The following is a 22,134-nucleotide window of genomic DNA, read 5'->3' as shown; positions in this document are numbered from 1 at the left end:
CGTAGACAGGGCAATTGCTTTTCTGAGTGTCTGTGCTCTGTCCACAGTGGCCACTTTGAGCTCCAAATTGCAAGCCCTTTCAACTTCCCTCCCCATAAGCCCTTTTAACTTCCCTCCCCATTCCCACATTGCCCTATCTGTCCTCAGCCTCCTCCACTGCCAGGGTGAGGCCAAATGCAAACTAGAGGAACAGCACCTTGTGTTCCCTCTGGATAGTCTACAACCCAATAGCATGAACATTTCAGATAACCAACACCTCCTTTGTCTCTCTCCTCTCTCTCTCTCTCTGTCTCTTTCTTCCTCTCTCCCCTCCCTCCTCTCCCCTCTTTCTTCCCCCTTCTGATCCAGCCAAGCCTCCTCCTTTCAACCCCCACCCCACCCAGCCCCTGTTGCCCAGTTTATTCCCCACCTCCACCTATTTGCATCTGCCTATCACCCAAACGTTCTACCCACCAGGTCCCTTATATCCTCCTCTCCCTCCAAATGCGCTTCGTTTCAGTCATCACCTTTCTAGCAGATTCCATAATCTGCTACCCTTTGTTGTCTCCACTTATCACCTCCCAACCTCAGTCACTACCATGACACCTGCCCCCCCCACCTGGCTCCATCTGGCCATCAGCCCCTCCTCACCTGGATCCACCTATCCTAGCCACCTCCTGCACACCCCTCCCATTTGCCTCTTTATACTGGTTATCTCCCCTTTACAGTCAGTCATGATGCAAGGTCTCCACCCCGAAATCTCAACTGTCCCTTTGCCTCTGAAAGATGCTGCCTGACCCACTGAGTTCCTCCAGAAGTTTGTTTTTTCTTTGCTCCAGATCCCAGCATCTGCACTCACTTGTGTCTCCACCTCTTTCAGAGTTCTAGGATGCAGGCAATTAGGTCTAGGGGACTTGTCAGCCCCTAATAGGTGGAGTGTAAAGGCAAAAGATTGAGCAGAAGGAGAAAAGGGGAGAGAAGGAGCAAAATCACTGCTTCGTATAGAGGAGAACAAAATGCAGTTAGAATAAGAATAGATTTGGTATCACCACTGGGAAATCTGCAGGTACTGCAGGGCAAACAATCAGTGCAACACAAAAGTGACAGAATGGAGTCACTGAATTAACACTAAATCCTCCATAAACCAGCAGTGGACAGAAAATGTTGTCTTAAGTGTTGCTTCCGTGCTCTGGGCACTGCAATTTTTTTTCAAAAATCTTATAGGAAATTTGAAAGGAAGCTGGCAGAGTAAAACAGTGCTGAAATGTCAAAGATACAAATATATGGCTGTAGGTAAAAGAAGATAGATTTTAACATTGCCATCTGTTGAGTGTGATTTGAAATGTTGGCATTTGCTGCACTGAAAATGCGGATTCTCAGCCACGAAGAGGCCAGGGCCCAGTGGACCCACAACTGGGTTGATGACAAGTTGTGGTTGGACCAAGGGAAATCTGAATCAGGAAAACAAGGCCAGGGAACAAGATGGTCAGGAGGACATGAATTCCAAGAAAGCAAAGGATTTTAAGATAAATTTAAATTTGCATATATGTATAAGTTCTTCCTAGCTTTCTTTACTTGCCTCTACCATTATGGCTCTCTCAAAAGATATCTCAGATTTAATAATCAAAATATGCAACCACTTACAGACCTGACCAGAATTTTCTTGTTTGTATTATTTTACATGTAGGAAATGACCACATGACAACCTACTACAGATAATTGTTGAAATTTTAAAACAGATCAACCCACTTAGCATTTCAATATGAATAATATTATATTTCACGTGCCTGCATTTTCTCTTTATTCATTAGAAATTCTGCCATTGTTACCACTGCCATAGCTTGACATATTTAATGTTTGCATAACATTAAATATGTTTGCATAACATATAGAATGGGGATATAAATGTACTAATAGAATGTAAGGTTTGATAAAGTTGCTTTTATTCATTCTTTGGGATGTCATTTCAACTGGCAAGGCTGCTGTTTATTGTCCATCCTTAATTACCCTGAATGGAGTGGCTTTCACATCATTTCTCAGGACATTTAAGAATTAACTACATTTTAGCCAAAGCTCGAACTATTTTAGAATCTTTGCTCTCTGTGTAAAGTTAATAGTTATTTGTCGTAGCACTGTGCCATTGAAAATGGATCTTTCCTCAAGTGAAGTATACTTGTGATGTTCGTTGTACATGATACTGAAAATTTTTCTGGGCACTTTCTGGCATGAAACATGCTTATGTGTTGATGTGTCAAATGAACTTTTTTCTTATGGCATGTGTCATTTGGAGATTTGTCATGGAAGTTAGGCCATGTTGTTGTAGAAGTATTCATTAGTGGTCTTGCCTGAAACAACTACTTATCTTCTATCCTTTGAAGATTTACCCCACCTTGGTACACCTCCACTACCAATCAGTCTTATGCTTCTTCTCGAATGGATCAAGCCCCAATTAACAACGGCTTGAACCATGACTTACCTGACCCTCCTGATTGCTAATTCCCAGAATGCAGCAATGCCCAGTTCCTCAACCCCTCAAACTCCATGATCAAGGCCCCAGTTACCAATCCTAGCAAGGTATCAAACTCTAGCCAGCCAACAGCCCACCTCCTCCATATACCCTAAAACTAACCAATCAAACTCCAATTGGCTCAAAATAACTGAGGTCCCACCCGGAATCAGGCCTCTAGCCACTAGCTGTTGCTTCTGCTCCTCCACTGCCTCAGAATCTGGCCTTGGTTCTAGCTAATTTAAGCGCAAAGGATGTATGCAAATCAGTAAGGCCTTAAGCACACCTGAGGTTTGCTGCAGTGAATACATAATCAAAATAATTCTGGGTGTGCTGTGTAATAACCCTATGGTGTGCATCTTAAAGTGCACAACTATTTCTAGGTCTAATTTTGAATATTTTTTGCACTTAATATTTATTCTACTTGCCTCTATAGTCTGCAGCTCTGGACGATTTCATTTCAGCAGTTGTTGATGGCTCACCTCACACCACCCAATTTTCTGCTTTTTGATACCATCCATTATTTGGTTATTTAATTGTTGGCTTTTTTTTTTCAAATTTGAGTACATTCTTGAATTCCTCTTGGTAAGTCTTGAATAGCAGTCCTTGGGCTGCTTTGTAAAAATGATGTATTTCTTTTAATGCTATTAGAGAGAGAAATAAACCAGGGTAATTCTCAGTGCTAACTTCTATGACCCAGCTTATTGTTTAATATTCATTGATATTTTGTCACATTATTGCTTAGATTGGCTCTTGCAACTATTTGTTATTTGCCATCTTCCAAGGAAATATAATTAAGCTGCAGTTTGCAAATTCAACATACCAGTCTAAAAATTGTACATATTGACTGCATCCAATGCACAAATAGTAGAACTGCTGCCCACAGCTCCAGTAACCCAGTACTTCTCGTATGAGTATGTGGAGTTTCTAGATTCTTCCTGTGACTACATAGGTTTCCCCTCCCCCCCACCCCCTGCCTTCCCCCCCCCCCCCCCGTGGTCCATTTTCCTCCCACATCCCAAAGATATGCAGGTTGACAGGTAAGTTTGCCTCTGTTAATTGCCCCTAGTGTTTAAGTGAGTGGTAGAATCTGGGAGGAGTTAATGGGATGCGGAAAGAATAAAGTGAGAATACTATAAAATTCATGTTAATGGGTATTTGATGGTAGGCATAGGCTGAAGGGCCTGTTCCTATGACTCTTTATACCAGGGGACCAAAAATGCATCCAGTGCTCCAAATAACATCTTACCAAAGCAATCTACAATCTTATAAAAGTCTTTGGGGGGGGGGGGGGGGTGCTTAACAGGAAAAATTCTTTGTGCTCCAACCCCATAAACATACTTAATTGTTTATTATACCTGCACATAAAGTCACTGGATTTTAGAAAAATGAGGGATCATTGCACAAATGTGTAAGATTTTAAGAATTGACTTGGTAGCAGATGCTGTGAGGTTATTTCCTTTAGCTTCAGGAGAAAATGATGAAATATTTTGTAGTGCAAAGATTTTGAAACTTTGAAAGAGACCTGGGGTGGCACAGTGACTTCAGTCTATTCTTGGACATGGGGTGAGGGGGTATGGGGATCGGCCAGCAAAGTGGAATAATGACACAGAGTGATGTGGGCTCAGGGGAAGCCCTTCACTTCTGGGTTCTGGCAGGAAACGTAGCTTGTGCCCATAAATTCCAAATGACTCCTAATATTGTTATGTAAATATTTGGAATAAGCCATTTTGCTTCTACAGCCAGCTTTGCCATTTAATAAGATCGTGGATGATCTGACATTGGCCTGAACACTTTCCTGTCTGCTTTTGTAACCCTGTGGTCCAAAAATCTTTTTCAGCTTTGAGTACATCAACAACTTGGCCTTGATTTCTTTCTGAGGTAGATATTTCCAATCATTCACCATTCTCTGAGAGAAAAAATTCTTCCTGATCTCCACCTTAATCTGACACTGTGACCTCCAGTTCTAGATTTTCTGTTAATTAGTCAATCCTCTATACACATGGTTACCCCCAATTCAAGAGCTCTGACCTTCAGCAGGAAAATTTCATCTGGCACCCTATTGAATATCTTTGGAAATCCAAATACTATTAATTTCCTTTATCTACTCTGCTCATTATACCCTCTAAGAATGCTGACAAATTTATCAAATGTAATTTGCCTTTCACAAGATGGCATTGACTCTGCTTAATTGTTTTTTTTAAATGTCTATATATTTTAAATTTAAAAATTAAATTACTACAATCTCATTTAAATACTGTGATTATTGACCATCTTTCAAAAGCTGGTTAAGCCTTGAGTGAGCATTATGTCAGTAATATTGTGTCACGTTTGCTATTTTTAACACTCTTGAAGACAGAAAATACAGTCATATTAGAGGAAGTATTGTTCTGTTACTGAGCTAAATTACTACATTGATGTAAAATTCAAATTGGTTCTAACTTGATGAAAAATGCAATTGTTTATGTTAAAAGAGTTGTTAAGTTATGCACCTATGGAGACTTAAAAATCAATTAATCGATTTTCTAAGCTGTTTAACATTTCCAAGCATTTAGGACTTCTACACGTGGTATCAACAAAATTGCACAGTTGGCATATTCTCCCAAAATTTGTCTGCCCATGATTATTTCCTTTCAAAATATGTGGGCATGGTGCACTCGTCTCTAAGCCAAGGCATCAGCTATGCTTTCTAGTTAATATCCATTACAAAGATGTGGTGATTATGTAGAATTAACTTTTGATTGATGCAGTGCTGGCAAATACAATATGCCAACTGATTTCCTTACATAAGAACAAAAAGTAGGAGCAGGAGTAGACCATCTGGCCTGTCGAGCCTGCTCTGCCATTCAATAAGATCGTGGCTGATCTTTGCGTGGACTCCGATTCACCTACCTGCCTTTTCGCCATAACCCTTAATTCCCCTACTATGCAAAAATCTATCTAACTGCATCTTAAATTTATTTAATGAGGTAGCCTCTACTGCTTTACTGGGCAGAGAATTCTACAGATTCACTACTCTCTGGGAAAAGCAGTTCCTCCTCATCTCTGTACTAGATCTATTCCCCCGAATCTTGAGGCTATGTCCCCTAGTTCTAGTCTACCAGTGGAAACAACCTTCCTGCCTTTATATTATATATCCCTTTCATAATTTTATATTTTTCTATTCCCTCTCATTCTTCTGAATTCCAGCGAGTATAGTCCCAGGCAATCTCTCCTCACAGGCTAACCCCCTCATCTCCAGAATCAACCTGCTGAACCTCCTCTGCACCACCTCCAAAACCAATATATCAAGTAAGGAGACCAGAACTGCACCCAGTACTCCAGCTACAGCCTCACCAGTACCCTGTACAGTTGCAGCATAACCTCCCTGCTCTTAAATCCAATCCCTCTAGCAATGAAGGACAACATTCTATTTGCCTTCTTGATAACCAGTTGCACTTGCAAACCAACCTTTTGCAATTCATGCACAAGTACTCCCAAGTCCCTCTGCACAACAGCATGCTGAAATCTTTCACCATTTAAATCTGATCTTCTATTTTTTCTTCCAAAGTGGATGACCTCGCATTTACCAACATTGTACTCCATCTGCCCTTGCCCATTCATTTAACCTATCTATATCTCTCTGCAGGCTCTCTGCATCCTCTGCGCAATTTGCTTTACCGCTCAGTTTAGTGTCAGCAGCAAACTTACATTTGGTCCCCTCTTCCAAAACATTAATGTATATCGTGAACAGTTGTGGGCCCAGCACCAACCTTTGTGGCACCCCACTCATCACTAATTGCCAACCAGAAAAACACCCATTTATTCCAACTCTCTGCCTTCTGTTGGTTAACCAATCCTCTTTCCATGCTAATACCTTACCCCCAACTCCATGTATCCTTCTGTGGTGTAAACTCTGATTTATTATTCTATATTTATTTCAGTGCTTTCATAGCAATTACCAATGTTTCGGTAATCCTTCATTTATATAACATTACTATTTCCATCCTCTCAGTCTTTTTATAAATTACAGATTCATTTGAATGGTCACTTGAGATATTCTTTTTATCAAACAAGAAAGTCCGTATGCTCCTTTAAACCATGCCCATGGCTGTCTGGTTCTTGGTTATCACCTGGCTGCTTGTTTATCACGTTAGCGGTTTTGCAACCTTGTACTTTGTCTATTATTAATAAAACCTTGCACTCATCATCTACTTTTGCTCATGAGTCATCAGTTTATGAAAACAAGGCTATCATTTTGAAAGAATAGAAGAGAAAATACATTTAAAATACTGTAAATATTGTGAAAAATATAAGGAATATCTTTACTGAAAGTGTGACAAATGCATTAAATAAACTTTCAGGCAGGATAGCGGTATTACAAATATTAGAGACAATGAAAGTGCAGTTTGGTGCTTTTATTAGAAAATTGATGTATTAAGAAATGAGTAACAGAAGAAAAGTGGCCTTTTTTTGAACCGCTTTTTCTGTGTTCAAATTATCCTTCAGAGCACAAGGCTAATTTTTGTCATGCAGTGCAATTGTGGATGTCTACATTTTGATATCCTTTCTGCTTGGTGAAACAACAGAGCAAATATTTTTATTATTCAAATGCTTATGCTTGCCAGTATGAAATACATGGCGAACTATAAACTTGCGTGCAGACTGTACCACAAGATGATTGCTCCCAGGCTTAAACTGCAATTTTTGTCTGGTGTATTGCACCATTATGATATAGTATGACCTGACTCCCTGGTGTTACATCATTTGTTGCAATTTAGGATGAGGCTATGTTAATACGTTGCAATTTTACAATGGTGCTGTTCTTCAGGGTGGAGGATTTGGAAGCGTACTGAATTTTCAATTGGAGCTCCTTACTGGATTGATTTTTTTCCAACTATCTAATAAAATTTTTTAAAATTCATAATAATTTTGTCACCTGCAAACTTTCACTATGGTAAAGTTACCTGAGTTTATACCAGAAGGATCATCTGAGGGTCATGAGCTGTGGGCACAGAAGGAAAACAGGTACATGGAATATAGTGCATAGAACAAGACAGCACAGGAACAGGCCCATTGGCCCACAGAGTTGTAGAGTTGTGCCAAACTAATAAACTAATGACACCTAATTAAACTAATCCTTTCTGCCTGCACATGGTCCATATCCCTTCACTCTCTGAATATTCATGTGCTTATCTAAGAGCCTCTTAAAGCCTCTATCGTACCTGCCTCCACCACCACCTCTAGCAGCGCATTACAGGCACCCACCACTCTTTGTGCAAAAAAAAAACTTGCCTCAAGCATCTCCATCGATGTTTTCCCCCCTCACCTTAAATGCATGCCCTCCAGTATCAGATATTTCAACCCTGGAAAAAAGATATCGGCTGTCTACTTTACCTATGCCTCTTATAATTTTATAAACCTCTATCAGATCTCCCCCTCAGTCTCTGCCGCTCCAGAGAAAACAACCCTAGTTTGTCCAACCTCTCCTTATAGCACATGCCCTCTAATCCAGGCTGCATCCTGGTAACCCTCTTCTGCACCTTCTCAAAAGCCTCCACATTCTTCTGATAATGGGATGACTAGAATTGAATGCAATAGATACAGCCTAATCAGAGTTTTATAAAGCTGCAATATAACTTGAACTCAGTGCCTCGACTAATAAAGACAAGCATGCCATATGCCTCTGAACCACCCAAACAACTTGTGTGGCTACTTTCAGAGAGCTATGGACTTGGACTCCATGATCCCCCCGTAAATAAATAATTGACTTGTGTTCTCAGCACTGTGTGGAGGGCTTCCTTAAATTGCATTGCTGGGAATAAGGACCTTTATTGAAATTGGCAGTACTGAGAGTGCCCACTGACAGGCACACTTTGGAAGAATGTGAACTGATTTCCCCAGCCATTATCAATGCACATCTAATGCTGAAAATGTCATCAGCAGAAGATGTCAAATTCCTGGAGTAGCATGATTCAGTCTGCAATTGATTTGTATTCATATTTCATTCTGAGAAAAAAATACTGATTTTCATATGTGCAGTGCTGAAAATCCAACTCAATTAAGTATCCTCAACCAGCTAACCTAAAAAATATACCAGTTTTTGCACTATGTCCTTAAATTCATCACTCCAAGCTAAGATATCACTTTGACAAATTCATACAATACCACTTGCAAGTCCAATGACTGACAGTAGATAAGAAAATTCTGTGTTCTAAAACTGTACAGTAATTTTGTTATTGCTCATTTTGCACTACCATTAAAGACCAATTTCTTCAAATTGTTTTCTACCCTTCCACTGTCTTATAATCTTATCCAGCCCCAGGGTTACCTTTTACCCCCACAGCCAGAAGTTTAATTGCTAACTTTTTAGGTGAAATATTGTGAAAGCCTTTTGGAAGTAAAGGTACTCAATGTCAGAGGGCTAAGCACTGATTTTTCTGTTGCCCAATAATGTCTCTTAGGGTAGTATACTTGTCACCTCTATGGGTGATCCCATTTTTACTCTATGGGCCTCGATATCCTCTGAACTGGCTTAGTTGCTTAAAAGAATATTTCAAGAAAGTAGCCCAATGTGAGCAATAATGTGGTTTTGCAACCTTGATAAATCCCAAGTGATTCTTTTTTAACAACTGGAATTTAATTGGTGTAATTGTATTATCCAAAGTGGAATATACATAGGGGACCTATTGATTAAAAAAAAATTCAGCTCACGTGCAGGCTGACATAGCCTATGCACAACTTCATTACTCATGGATTACACACTTAGGTCAGGAATTTATTAACATTTGGCCTTATTGAGCAGTATTGTTGAATTAATACTAGTAAATGCCACATTGGGAAGATGATGAGCTACAAATTTCTATTCACTGGAAATTTGATTAAGATTGTCCACGTCCATTTCACCTGGAATACATAAGAACATCAGAAGGAGATGTTTCAGGATATGTTCAAATTGAAAAGGACAGTGTTCTAATAGATCTTGCCTTTAGAATGCTCTATTTCCTTGATCTTTTTAAAATGAATTTGATAAAATATTTGCCAGGAGTTTTTTTTCTATTATCCACCTAGTTTGTCAAGAATTGAAGTTTCATGAAGAATTTTACTTTAAATATAACTTGAAACATAGAAAATGTAAGGACAAAAATATGAATCAGTGTTGTTTTAAAGTTCTATTCAATGTATTGTTTGATCTTATCACAGGAATTCTGCAGCAATTTTGAAATAATTAATGGTCAGTAATGACAATTTGCAACCATTTGATTATTGACAAAAAATTAGATTATTGCTGCAGTATCTAAAATAATTTGAGCCATGTGAATTCATTGATTTATAATATATAAAGAGTGGTTTTTATTTTCATTGTTTGTTTTACTTTTGGACAAATGTAGCCTGATGAACGATTAAGTGCTATTTGTGATTACCCTCATCAGTATGCACAGGGTGTAGTATTTGCTGCAGCATTTTCTTTGTCAGCTTGTATGTTTCTATTAGTTGTCAACTTTATACAAAGGATGAGGAAATTACTGTCACAGAAAAGATATTAGTAATCCAACTGAAAATACTTTACTTTTCCCCTTGGGGCTTTAGCATCTTATGCATAGACGTCAGTACAGTACAAGAATGGCGCTTGCATGGATAGGTATGCTAGTTTTTCCAGTGATGGAGACAGAAAAGAGGTATCTATCATTCTGTATTGTTTGCTAATTTCATGGCTTGGAATTATAATATATTAACTTCATTGGGAAAGCAGTGAACCCTGAAAGCATGACAGCCCTAAGATGTTGTAAAAAAAAAGTCAATAAAGGAATGATGGGAAAATATTGCTTTAAATCTGTTTTTTCCAATTTTATTTTGTTCTTTTTTCCCCAGGGAAATGACCCATATCCTTGGCCACTATTTTCCTCTTACCCCATACCAAAGTGTTACCTTCAAGAACCATTGAAAAATCTTGCTCTAAGACAAGGTAAAACATTAATAAATGAGTGCATTAGTAAAGTTCTTTGTGTAAGGTTGTTAGACATGACAAGATTGAATGTGACATTCTTTCCTACTTGATACAAATAACATAAGCATTCATGTTATTTAAAAGAGAGGATCAGTTTGTGCACATCACCACAGATAGAAAGAATGTGGTTGATCAGAGTTGTCACATAAAATGTTTCTCTCTACCCAAATACTTGCTGGGTAATGCTTTCAGCAAATAATCATTATGAAAGTAACAGTGGTGCAAAAGTGTTAAGAGATATTATTTTAGTACATTAGTAAAACTACAGTTACAACATACTATAATTTAAAACTGCTTTTGGCCATTGTGCTTTTATTTTGTTCTACATAATCTGTTTAAAATATTTTACTTTTCATTATTTATAATTTTTTCTCTACATTTTTAATGAACATGTTTATGTTTAAATTGCAAATGTCCATTTTTCTGTATTTCCATTGCCCTTTTTATTTCTTTTGTATCTGGGAATACAAAAATAAAATTTGAATGTGACTGGGGTTGGTTTTTATTTAGTTAGAAACTGAATATTAGAGCCTGATTTGACCAATATCGATGAGTGGAGCAACAATCTACTGGAGGAACTCAGTGGGCCAAGCAGCATCTGTAGGGGGGAAAGGAAATGTTGATGTTTTGGGTCAAACCCTGCAACAGGACCCAGATCCCTGTATCTGCAGTCTCTTGTGTCTCATCAATATTGATGGCTGATCTGACCATATCATTGTTATGGTAGGGTCATTGTTTTCCTAAATCTGTAGATGAGCTGAGTTTATTTGTTTTTTTCCTCTCTTCCATTGGAAGTGGAGGACATGCCCAGCCTGATCTGCTGGACATGTCTTCCTGCTCTGCATTTCACAACTCTGCATTCATTTGTCTATGTTCTTTTGTCTGCTGAGACCATTCACTCATTGACCAGATAACTGTGTTTACGGCTTATCCCCATGGTCACCCTGGTTTCACCCTATCAGAGACATTCCCCCTCCCCCACCCTCTCTACAGTTTAACGAGCTTCTCTTTTTCCCAGTTCTGACAAAAGGTCCTCAACCTGAAACGGTGGCTCTGTTTTTCTTACAACAGATGTTGCCTGGCCTGCAAAGTATTTCCAGTATTTTCTGTTTTGATATCAGTAGTATAGTAATCATTGTTCTGGAACATTGATCCCAAGACCAAGTTCAAATCCCATCAAGGCAGGTGGGGAATTTAAATTCAAGCAATTAAATAAATCTGTAGTTTAAAGAAAAAAATAAGCTGACTCCATTAATAGTACCATGAAACTACCAGATTGATATAAAAGCCCAGTAATGGCCTTCAAGGAAGGACATCCGCTATCCTTGCCTTGTCTGACCTATTTGTGATACCAGACCGTTCGGTTTTGGTCGCCACATTATAGGAAGGATGTGGAGGCATTGGAGAGGGTGCAGAGGAGATTTACCAGGATGCTGCCTGGATTAGAGCATATGGAATATGAGGAGAGGCTTAAGGTGCTCGGGCTTTATTCACTGGAAAGGAGGAGGATGAGAGGAGACATGATAGAGGTATATAAAATATTGAGAGGAATAGATAGAGTAGACAGCCAGCGCCTCCTTTCCAGGGCACCAATGCTCAAGACGAGAGGGCATGGCTTTAAGGTTATGGGTAGGAGGTTCAGGGGAGATGTCAGGGGGAGGTTTTTCACCCAGAGAGTGGTTGGTGCATGGAATGCACTACCTGGGGTGTTGGTGAAGGCAGATACATTGGACAGGTTCAAGAGTTTGTTGATTAGGCACATGGAGGAATGTGAGATAGAGGGATATGCGGGAGGAAAGGGTTAGATAGTGTGAGGGTGGTTTGATGGACGGCACAACATGGTGGGCCGAAGGGCCTGTTTTGTGCTGTATGGTTCTATGGACCCACCAATATGGCTGACTCTTAATTCTCCACACCCCTTCCACCCCACCCCAGATAATAAATGTTGTATGCTCTCTCATATGCTTACTAATACTGAATTGCCAATTAGGGAAAATTGTTTCTCACAATTTGCCATATGAAAAGAGTTTGTAGTTTTCAAATATGTATTAAATTATCTGCTAACATTTACTGCTCCAGCATATATAGTCCCAGTATCTCACGCTGGTCCTCATAAATTTTGGCCAAAGCTTCTTTTAGGAGTGTGGTTAAATAATATCTCCGATTAGTTAAAAACTATCCTTGACTATTTAATTTCAACAATAGTTTGAGCTGTAAGTGGATGAAAAAAACTCATTCATCTGGGACCCGAGTTACCTGGCAAGTAACTAGCTAAGTAATAGTTGTAGGATTATGAAGTAAGCAATTGCAAAGACAGGAAACAAGTATATATCAAAAGAGTATTCAGTATCAAATTCAGTATTCTAATAGATTAAGAAAGAAAGACAAAGCCAAAGAATTTTTTTTTCGTTTTCTTTGTCTCCCTGCAATCCGGTCCTGCAAAATCCCATTTTTCTGAGTAATTAAAGGAAGATTGGAATATTTCTGCCAAGCAACTTTTGAATTTCCTCATCTGCCTTAACCTGAGGCTGTTGTCACATAAGTGTAGAAATGTCCATGGGGGCTATTTCTAAGATTCTATGAAAGGTACTACTTAAATGCAAATGTTTCCATTATCTACCATTCCAATGCAAACATTGTTGGAATATAGTGATTTTCTTCAAATAAAAAGGTAATATTGTGCAATATATGTAGTGTAAAAGGTCATGGCTGTCATGTGACCGTGGCAACACTGACCCCTCTGGCTGAGATGACACCATTGAGCACATGACCGAAAGCGACACCACTGTCAATCAAGGTTTGGCTCCACCCCACTAGGTAAACACCTTTGTCCATGCTGGACCACTCGGATTGGTCCTTGTGAGCACCTTTGTCCTGGGCACGCCTACCATTGGTCCATTTAAACACCTTTGTCCTTGCTGCACCACCCAGCCCCCCAGCAGTATAAAAGTGCTCCATGTTTGGTTTTCTATCTCTTTCTGTCTCCGAGAACGTTGAGGTAAGCTGTGCACTACTTCAGGGCAGTTAGTTAAGGACTCCCAAGACCAAAGAGCCAATGTTTGTCCAGAATCAGGGTGTCCAAACATTATATTGTTTATTCCTTGATCATTTGTACCCAGTTATTTTGTGTGTGTGTGTGTGTGTGTGTGTGTGTGTGTGTGCGTGCGTACGCATACCTCACCCCCTGTTGTGATTTCCCTCCACGTTCGCAATCTCCTGCTTGAGAGTGTGTGAGTGTGCATCTGTTCCCATTCATTCTGTCCCCGTGTTTGTCTTTGTTAATAAACCATTTTTAAATTACAAAGACTGTGTGTCCAGACCTTTATCTTTAAGATACCAAAAGAACCTTTCTCACAACAATATAACCTATAGCTAATCTTATTGTTATTTAGATAATGAAGTTATCAAGTTACTGAAGAATTCAGAGAAGCAGACAGACTGGCTAGAGTGCTGTAAGAAGCTGTTCTGTAAAACTATGACAACCAAACCTGAAATCATCAAAGGAAACAGTAAGTTTATATTGCCATAAATGTATTTTTGGACAAGCATTCTATGAACACAAAATAAAAAGCAAGTATTTCTATTTTTAATGGAAACTTTAAACATTTTTTCAACAACAGGATGGATTTGTGGCTTTAAGTTGATAGTCCCCCTTGTAACTTCTGTCCTTTACCCACTTGACTGGATTGAAGTTTGGGATTCCTGAGTGATGTCAGAAGTCTTGAACTTCTCTTCAGCTGGTCACTGCTTGTGGGCACCTGCACTCCCCCTTCTATTCCTCATGGATTCCAACAAGGTCACAAACTTCTGCCGATTTCCCAGCTATTTTTGCCTGGAAATCTGTCCGCTTACTCAGGCCCAATGCAGGGGCCCTATTGGATGTAGATGAAGCAGGTGGGTAGGTACAAAGAAATCTGCTTTTTATTTATTTTAATTAGTTTCATTAAAATATATTTATTTGGTTTGTGTCTTTAGTGTATTTTAATTATAGAATTTTTGAATTGTATTTCTTGTTTGTAATCGTTCTTGAGTGTTTTTGAATATTTGTAATGTCAGAGTCATACACAAACCTTCAATCTCAATGACAATTTTGATAGCTAACAAACTGGGAGTGGGGCTTTACCAGCTGTTAAGATAATCCAGGGAATGTGACTTGTCAGTTACGCTCAGGCTTCGCTGTACACTGGATCTCACTGATCAGCTGTAAACTGGATTCCCAGCAGAAGACTGGGCCTGGGGGTCTCTTCCAATAAGACGGTGTTTTGAGGCCAAAGGAATTGACAATTTTTTCCCCAGTTGCAGCAGCCAGAGCAGCAGAGGGGAGGAGCCAGCAGTTTTTGAAAAGTTGTTTTTGATTGGCTAAGTGTATGGCAACTCAGCCAGTAAAAGGAAGGTAGTATAAAGCAGAGCAGCCACTTTGGAGTGGCCATTGTTAGAGTGGACCAGTGTAAGAGTGGGGAGCTGAGGTTTTTGCTCGAGAGGCTTCAGCGAGGAGGCACAGGTGAGTAGCAAGTAAGAACAGGTAAGGTTTTTATTTTCCTGTTAATCCATGGCCTTTGACTTAGTGTAGACAAAATGGCACTCAGAGCATTGGAGTGCTTCTCCTGCAAGATGTAGGAAGTCAAGGAACCTCATGCTCTCCCTGATGACTACACCTGTGGGAAGTGCATTCAGCTGCAGCTCCTGACAGACTTATTCAGGGAATTGGAGGTGCATCAGGATCATCTAGGAGGCTGAGGATATCATAGATGAGAGCTTTAGTGAGGTGGTCACAGTTAAGGTGTAGGCTACAGATAGACAGATGACCACCAGAAGTAAGCGGAGTAGGTAGACAGTGCAGGGTTCCCCTGTGGCCATTCCCCTCAGTAACAGGTATACCCCTTTGGATACTGTTGTGGGGGATGACCTTTCAAAGGCCAGCAGCAGTAGCCAGTTCAGCAGCACTATGTCTGGCTCTGAGGCTACGAAAGGAAGGGTGAAGTCAGGCAGACCAGTAGTGATAGGGGACTAGATAGTAAGGGGTGCAAATAGGCGTTTCTATGGCCACAATCAAGACTCCAGGATGGTGTTGTCTCCCTGGTGCCAGGGTCAAGGATGTCTCACAGTGGATACAGGACATTCTGAGAGGGGAGGGTGAGCAGCCAGGGTTCATGGTCCATATAGGTTCCAGTGGCATAGGCAGGAGCAGGGATGAGGTCCTCAGAGTGATTTTAGGTAGCTAGGTGGAATCTCAGGGTTACTACTGTGCTACATTCAAGTGAGGTGAGAAATAGATGCATAGTGCAGTTCAATACGTAGCTAAGGAGCTCGTGCAGGAGGGAGGGCTTTAGATTTATAGATAATTGGGTCTCTTCCAGGGCAAATGGGACCTGTACAGACAAGGCGGTTGCATCTAACTGGAGGGGAACCAATATCCTTGCCAGGAGGTTTGGTGGAGGTGGGGGAGGCTGGTGGTACCGCAGCAGCAGGGCAACAGATGGTGGGGTTGAGGGCAAGAAAGATGGTATGACAAGCGAGACTGAAAGGAAGGACAGTAAAGGACAGGCTAATAAACATGGTGGGACTGATGGGCTGAAATGTGTTTATTCAATGCTAGGAGTATTATGGGTAGAGAGGATGAACTTAGAGCCTGGATCAGTATTGCCATTACAGAGACCTGATTGCATGAGGGACAGGACTGGCAGCTCAATGTTCCTGGGTTTTGCTGTTTTAGACTTGATGGGGGGTAAAAGAGGTGGGGGGGGGGGGGGGCTACACTACTGATAAGGGAGAATGTGACAGCAGTACTCAGAAGACATACAGGAGGGCTCATCCAAAAGGCAATTTGCGTGGAGCTCAGAAATAAGAAAGGTGCAATTACGCTGATGGGATTATACTATAGGCTCCCCAATAACTGCCAAGAAGTGGAGGAACAGATAAGTAGATAGCTTACAGAAAGGTGCAGAAACAACAGGGTTGTCATAGTGGGGGACTTTAACTTCCCCAGTATTGACTGGAACTTCCTCAATGCAAGGTACTTAGATGGGGAGGAATTTCTTCAGTGCATCAAAGAGGAGTTCTTGAAACAATATGTGGGGAGTCCAACTGGAGAGGAGAACATTCTGGACCTGGTTTTGGGAAATGAGCCAGGCCAGGAGACAAACTTAATAGTGGGTGAACGTTTTGGGAATAGTGACCACAACTCATGTTTTAAGATAGTTATGAGTAAGGAAAAAATTGAATCTTGCGGGAAAGTACCAAACTGGGGGAGGGCAAATTACAACATGTGAAAACAGGTGCTAAGGGGTGTCAACTGGGAGCAGCTGCTGTTGGACAAGTCCATGTCTGACACGTGGGAGTTGTTGAAAGACCAGCTGATCAGAGTTCAGGATTGGCATGTTCCAGTAAGGAGTAAGGATAAAGATGGTAAGGTAAGGGAACCTTGGATGACCCAAGAGGGACTAACTAAAGGTTTAGGAAGCTAAAATCAGACTGGGCTCCTGTGGAATTTAAAGACAGCAGGGAAGTGCTCAAGCGGGTGATTATGAAAGGGGCCATGAAATGTCCTTGGTGAGCAAGATCAAGGAGAATCCCAAGGCATTTTATACTTGTATTAAGAAAAAGAGGATAACTAAGGAAAGGGTAGGTCCACTCAAGAAGGATAAAGGAAGGAATATGTGCATGGAATCAGAGCAAGTGGCTAAGGTACTAAATGACTATTTTGTGTCAGTATTTACCGAGGTGAAGGATTTGGAGCATGGTGAAAGCAGAGTGGGGCATGCTAATGTGCTGGGACATTTTGAGATTAAGGAGGAGGTTGTGCTGGGTCTTCTGAAAAGCATTAAGGTGGACAAGTCCCTAGGGCCTGATGGCATATATCCCAGAATATTGAAAAAAGCAAGTGAGGAGACTGCTGGGGCTTTGCCAAGGATCTTTGTGTCCTCACTAGCAATAAGCAGAGGATTGGACAGTAGTAAATGTTATGCCTTTGTTCAAGAAGGGAAGTAGGGATAATCCAGGTAATTATAGGTCAGTGAGCCTCACATCAGTGGTGTGTGGAAGCTATTGGGGAGGATACTGAAGGATAGAATTTATGTGCGTTTGGAAAGGCATGGCCTGCTTATGGACAGTCAGCATGGCTTAGTGCAGGACAGGTCATGCCTTACAAACTTCATTGAGTTTTGTGAGGAGGTGACAAAGAAGCTTGATGACGATAAGGCAGTGGACATTATCTACATGGACTTCAGTAAGGCATTTGATAAGGTCACTCATGGTATGTTGATTCAGAAGATAAAGGTGCATGGGATCCAGGGTGAATTGCAAGTTTGGATTCAGAACAGGCTTGCCCGTAGAAGACAGAGTAGGTGTGGAAGGCTGTTATTCTGGCTGGAGGTCTGTGACCAGTGGTGTTCCTCTGTTGTTTGTGATGTATGTCAATGATTTGGATGAAAATATATATGGGTGGATTAGCAAGTTTGTGGATGACAGCAAGATTGGTGGAGTTGTGGACAGTGTAAAGGACTATCAAAGAATACAGTGGCATATAGATCAGTTACAGATATGGGCAGAGAAGTGACAAATGGATTTTAATCCGGTCTTGTGTGAGGTGTTGCACTTTGGGAGGTCAAATGAAAGGAGAAAGTATACAGTTAATTGTAGGCCCCTTAAAAGCATTGAGGTACAGAGGGATTTTGAGGTCCAGGTCCGAGTTCACTGAAAGTAGCTAGGCAAGTGGATAAGGTGGTAAAAAAGGTGTATGGCATGCTTGCCTTCATTGGTAAGGGTGTTGAGTGCAAGAGTAAGGAAGTTATGCTGCAGCTATATAAATTTTCAGTCAGACTGCACTTGGAGTATTGCTTGCAGTTCTGGTTGCCCCATTATAAGAAGGATGTGGAGATTGTGGAGAGGATGCAGAAGAGATTTACCGATTTACCAGGATGCTGCCTGGATTAGATGGTATGAGCTTGGGTTGCTCTCCCTAGAGCGTCGGTGGCTGGGGCGAGACCTGACAGAGGTCTTTAAAATTCTGAGAGGCATAGATAGGGTAGACAGTCAGAATCTTTTCCTTAGGATAGAAATGTCAAACACCAGAGGACATGCTTTAAGTTTAGAGGAGGGAAGTTTAAAGGCAACACGAGGGGCAAGTTTTTTTTACACAGAGAGTGGTAGATGACTGGAATAGGTTTCGTGGGGCAGTAGTGGAAGCAGGCAGGTTGGTGGAGTTTAAGAGGCTTTTAAATAGGCACATGAATGTGAAGGGAATGGAGGGATATGGATGATACACAAGAGGAGGACATGTAGTATAAATTGGTATCAAGAGTGCACAATTTCATGGGCCAAATGGCCTGTCCAGTGCTGCACTGTTCTATGATCTATGTTCTTAAAAAAAACAATAGCTGGATCTTCCATAGGTAGCTTGCCAATCAATGGAAAATCTGGCTATTTTTTTCCCATCATTTCGACTCATTTGTGAAAATGTTGGTATTCTGATGAGAACACAGCACCAGACTGCAGTGGTTCAAGAAAGCCATTCCCCACTAACTTCTCAAGGGCAATTAGGAATGGGCAATAAATGCTCTCCTCATCAGCAACACACACATTCTGTAAATTGTATTGTTTTAAGAATTGTAGATCTGACTGTACTCTGCCTCTTTCAATCTAAAATTGTGCTGATATTTCACAGCTTTGTTTAAAATAAATATGTTTTAAAATAAATTACAACAGAGATTAACCTAAAATATGAATTATTGAATATATTCTCTCAGTCCTTTTAAAAAAAAATCGTCTTGTTTCCCCATATTGAAAGATAATCCAAACCCAGTTAAAGATTTAGGCAAATAATTCTTCAAGAATGGATCACAAGTTTCACGGCACTAAACTGTACTGAATTTCTGAACCATTTCCAGTCATTGGGAATAAGTGCAAGGGTGATTCTGCTAGATTGTCTATAGTCTATTGCATACATTTTTAAAAAAACAAATACTGCAGCAAAAGAGAATTTGCCACCATTGTAGGGAGCCTTAACAAGGCTACTGAGTCTTATCATAAATCAACAATCAGTAGTTTCTTCTGGCTGCATGAATTTATCTCTACATTTAAATAATTTTGGATCATCTTCAGGTATAGTACTACCTTTTAAACCTGTAGCAATTCCAAGTATTTAATTCAGATAACTTCTCAGTTTTGATTAAAGTCAGTTGTGGATGCATTGTCGTGCTACCTTCAACACTGGCCATTTTAAAAATAAATAAGTGCTTTAATGTGGGGCTTAGTGCAGAATCACGTTTTTGGCAATTCAAACCAGAAATGTATTTTTAGATTTGACATCCTCTAGGGTTAGTGCTAGGGACTTTTTTTTTAACTTTGTGGTCAAGTGATATAACTAAATGCTTGCCTCCTGTCACACACAGTAACATCACCCCATCAGATTTCCCACAAAAACATCACCCAATGGTAATTGTCTGTGTGGATTTCTGACATGAAAGTTTGGGACTAAGCTAGAGATGTATCAATGTGAAAGTTCTGAAAGAGTTTCATCTAAAGGAGACTTCCCCTCAATGCAGTATTTTACTACTTGAGCAACTAATTGCATTACAAATGATAAGTAGGCAGATTATGTACATTCTTCTTCTCTGACAAATTGAAACTTAGTCTGGCTGCCATTTGTTTACATTTCTAAACTTTGGGGGAATTGTATACATTCTTGACAAACTATTTCAGATGCTGGAAAACTGATATGAGCAAAGACTGCTTATCCATTTTTTTTTGAGATTGGCATTTATCTGATGGATCCCTGCTCTTATTGGAAAACATTTTGGTGACTATTTCCACAATAATTGGGGTAAATGGGAAGTTTGAATAAATTGTGAAACTGCTAGTTTTAAAATTTGGATTCTTTATTTTAGTGCTACAGACAATAAGGCAGCTTCTTTAAAAATATCTTGTCAAGAAATATAGATTTCAAATAGAACTAATAGTAGGTATACTACTTTTCAAAAACCTTCATTACTGCTTTTTATAAAAAACCTTTTCCTTTGAAAGGGGTTGAAGACAAGATTTGACTTGTGTTATATTCTACAGATTGCCTCACATTTCAAAAACAAGCTATGTTTTATTTCAGTTAAATAATAGAGCTTGAAGACCATTCTGACAAAGGGTTTTCAACCTAAAACATTAATTTGATTTTCTTCCCAAAGGCGCAGCCAAACATATTGGGTATTTCCAGCATTTTCTGTTTTTGTTTTAGATCCAGCATCTGCATTTCTTTTGGTTATCACAAGTTTGTTTTGTGGTCATTAACAACTAGTGTCTTTCTTTAAACTTTAGCTCTTGTTGAATTGCTGGAGAAAGTTGTTGAGTATCTCTCCAACAACCCATCTGAGTGGTTCTTCAGACCATATGAAGGTGAGTTATTTCTGTCTCTCCAGATTAAATTAAAAAAAATTCTATCCAGATTAAATTTTAAAAAAGCATGAAATTGTCATTTCTCTTGAATTACAGGAATTGCTTGGAATTTAATTACTTTATTGTGCTTGTGTAGATTTTCCTTTCAAAGATGGACTTTTTGAAAAATATTTAAAATAACATTTTTCAGAATTCCTTCTGGGATGGTAAATTAGGGATTTAGTTTATGAGGCAAGATTTGAAGTATGGATTTGGAAAATGCTGTATAAAGCTCCAAGGTTAATGGATTTAAGTGGCGAGTCAATACATAATTAAAACGCACTTGACTCTTTAGAAAAATTTGAAGGTTCAGAAACCTTTCCAAAATCAGTCTTGTTATTCCAGCTGGTTTTATTATAAATCTGCGAATTAATATATTGAAGCAGTTTTTTTTATTTGGGGAAAGACAACTCTCTGGCTGTTTCTCTGGAGTAAGGGCTAAATAAATATTCTTTCCAAATCCTTTGAGCAATTTTCTGTAAAGCTGATATATATTCTTTCTTTTATGGGGTGGGTGTTGCTGGACATTTGTCCTCCATTGTTTGCTCTTAAAAAGATGGCCATGAACTGCTGTAGACCTGTTGGTGAAGCTTTCACAATGCCATTGGGTTGTGAGTTCCAATTTCAAACCCAGCAGTGATGAAGAAAAGACGACATTCCAAGTCAGAATATTTTTGATTTGGAGGGGAAATTGCAGGTGGTGGTGTTCTCATGCACCTTGTCATTCTGGGTCCTGGAGGTCCTGGTTTAGGAGCTGTTGATGAAGAAGACCTGCCGAGTTGTTGCAGTGCATTTTGTAGATGGTACACATTGTGATCACAGTGTACTGGTGGTGAAGGGAGTGAATGTATAGAATCATGGGTGGCTATCAATTAAGTGCATTGCTTTGTCCATGATGTTGAGTTTCTCGAATGTGTTAGAATTACAATCATCAGGCAAATGGTGAATATTCCATTACTTCCCTGACTTGTAATTTGGAGCTAGTTTCAGAAGTCTCAAGAAAAGTCCCTCTCCATATTCTAACTAGCATCTTCTGGGAGCAGAATTTGAGTGACTGGTCCAGAAAAGATTTTGATCAATGGTGACAACATCCCACTCCACCCCAAGGATGCTGATGATGGTGGGTCTGGGTGATTGCATTATTGTTGACTATTGAAAATAGGTGGTTAGATTCTCTTTTATTGCAGATGTAAATGTGATTAATCAGAATATGAAATGTTATAAATGAATGATAAACAAA

The 22,134-nt window shown here is 39.8% G+C and overlaps 1 protein-coding gene across 3 annotated transcripts in view; it reads left to right on the top strand.

The window, feature by feature from the left end:
• The window catches only part of tbc1d32 (TBC1 domain family, member 32), a 173,442-nt gene that overhangs the window by 85,018 nt on the left and 66,290 nt on the right, over positions 1–22,134 (top strand). For all 3 annotated transcript variants that reach the window (XM_052024592.1, XM_052024591.1, XM_052024593.1), the window contains exons 27-29: positions 10,337–10,430; positions 13,865–13,981; positions 20,778–20,855. In XM_052024592.1, the coding sequence (XP_051880552.1) occupies positions 10,337–10,430; positions 13,865–13,981; positions 20,778–20,855 (289 nt within the window). The remainder of the gene's footprint in view (positions 1–10,336; positions 10,431–13,864; positions 13,982–20,777; positions 20,856–22,134) is intronic.

Source organism: Pristis pectinata, chromosome 10 (assembly GCF_009764475.1).
Source record: "Pristis pectinata isolate sPriPec2 chromosome 10, sPriPec2.1.pri, whole genome shotgun sequence".
NCBI lineage: Eukaryota > Metazoa > Chordata > Chondrichthyes > Rhinopristiformes > Pristidae > Pristis > Pristis pectinata.
Note: the sequence above shows the minus strand (reverse complement) of the source record. Positions and strands in the feature narration are given on the sequence as shown.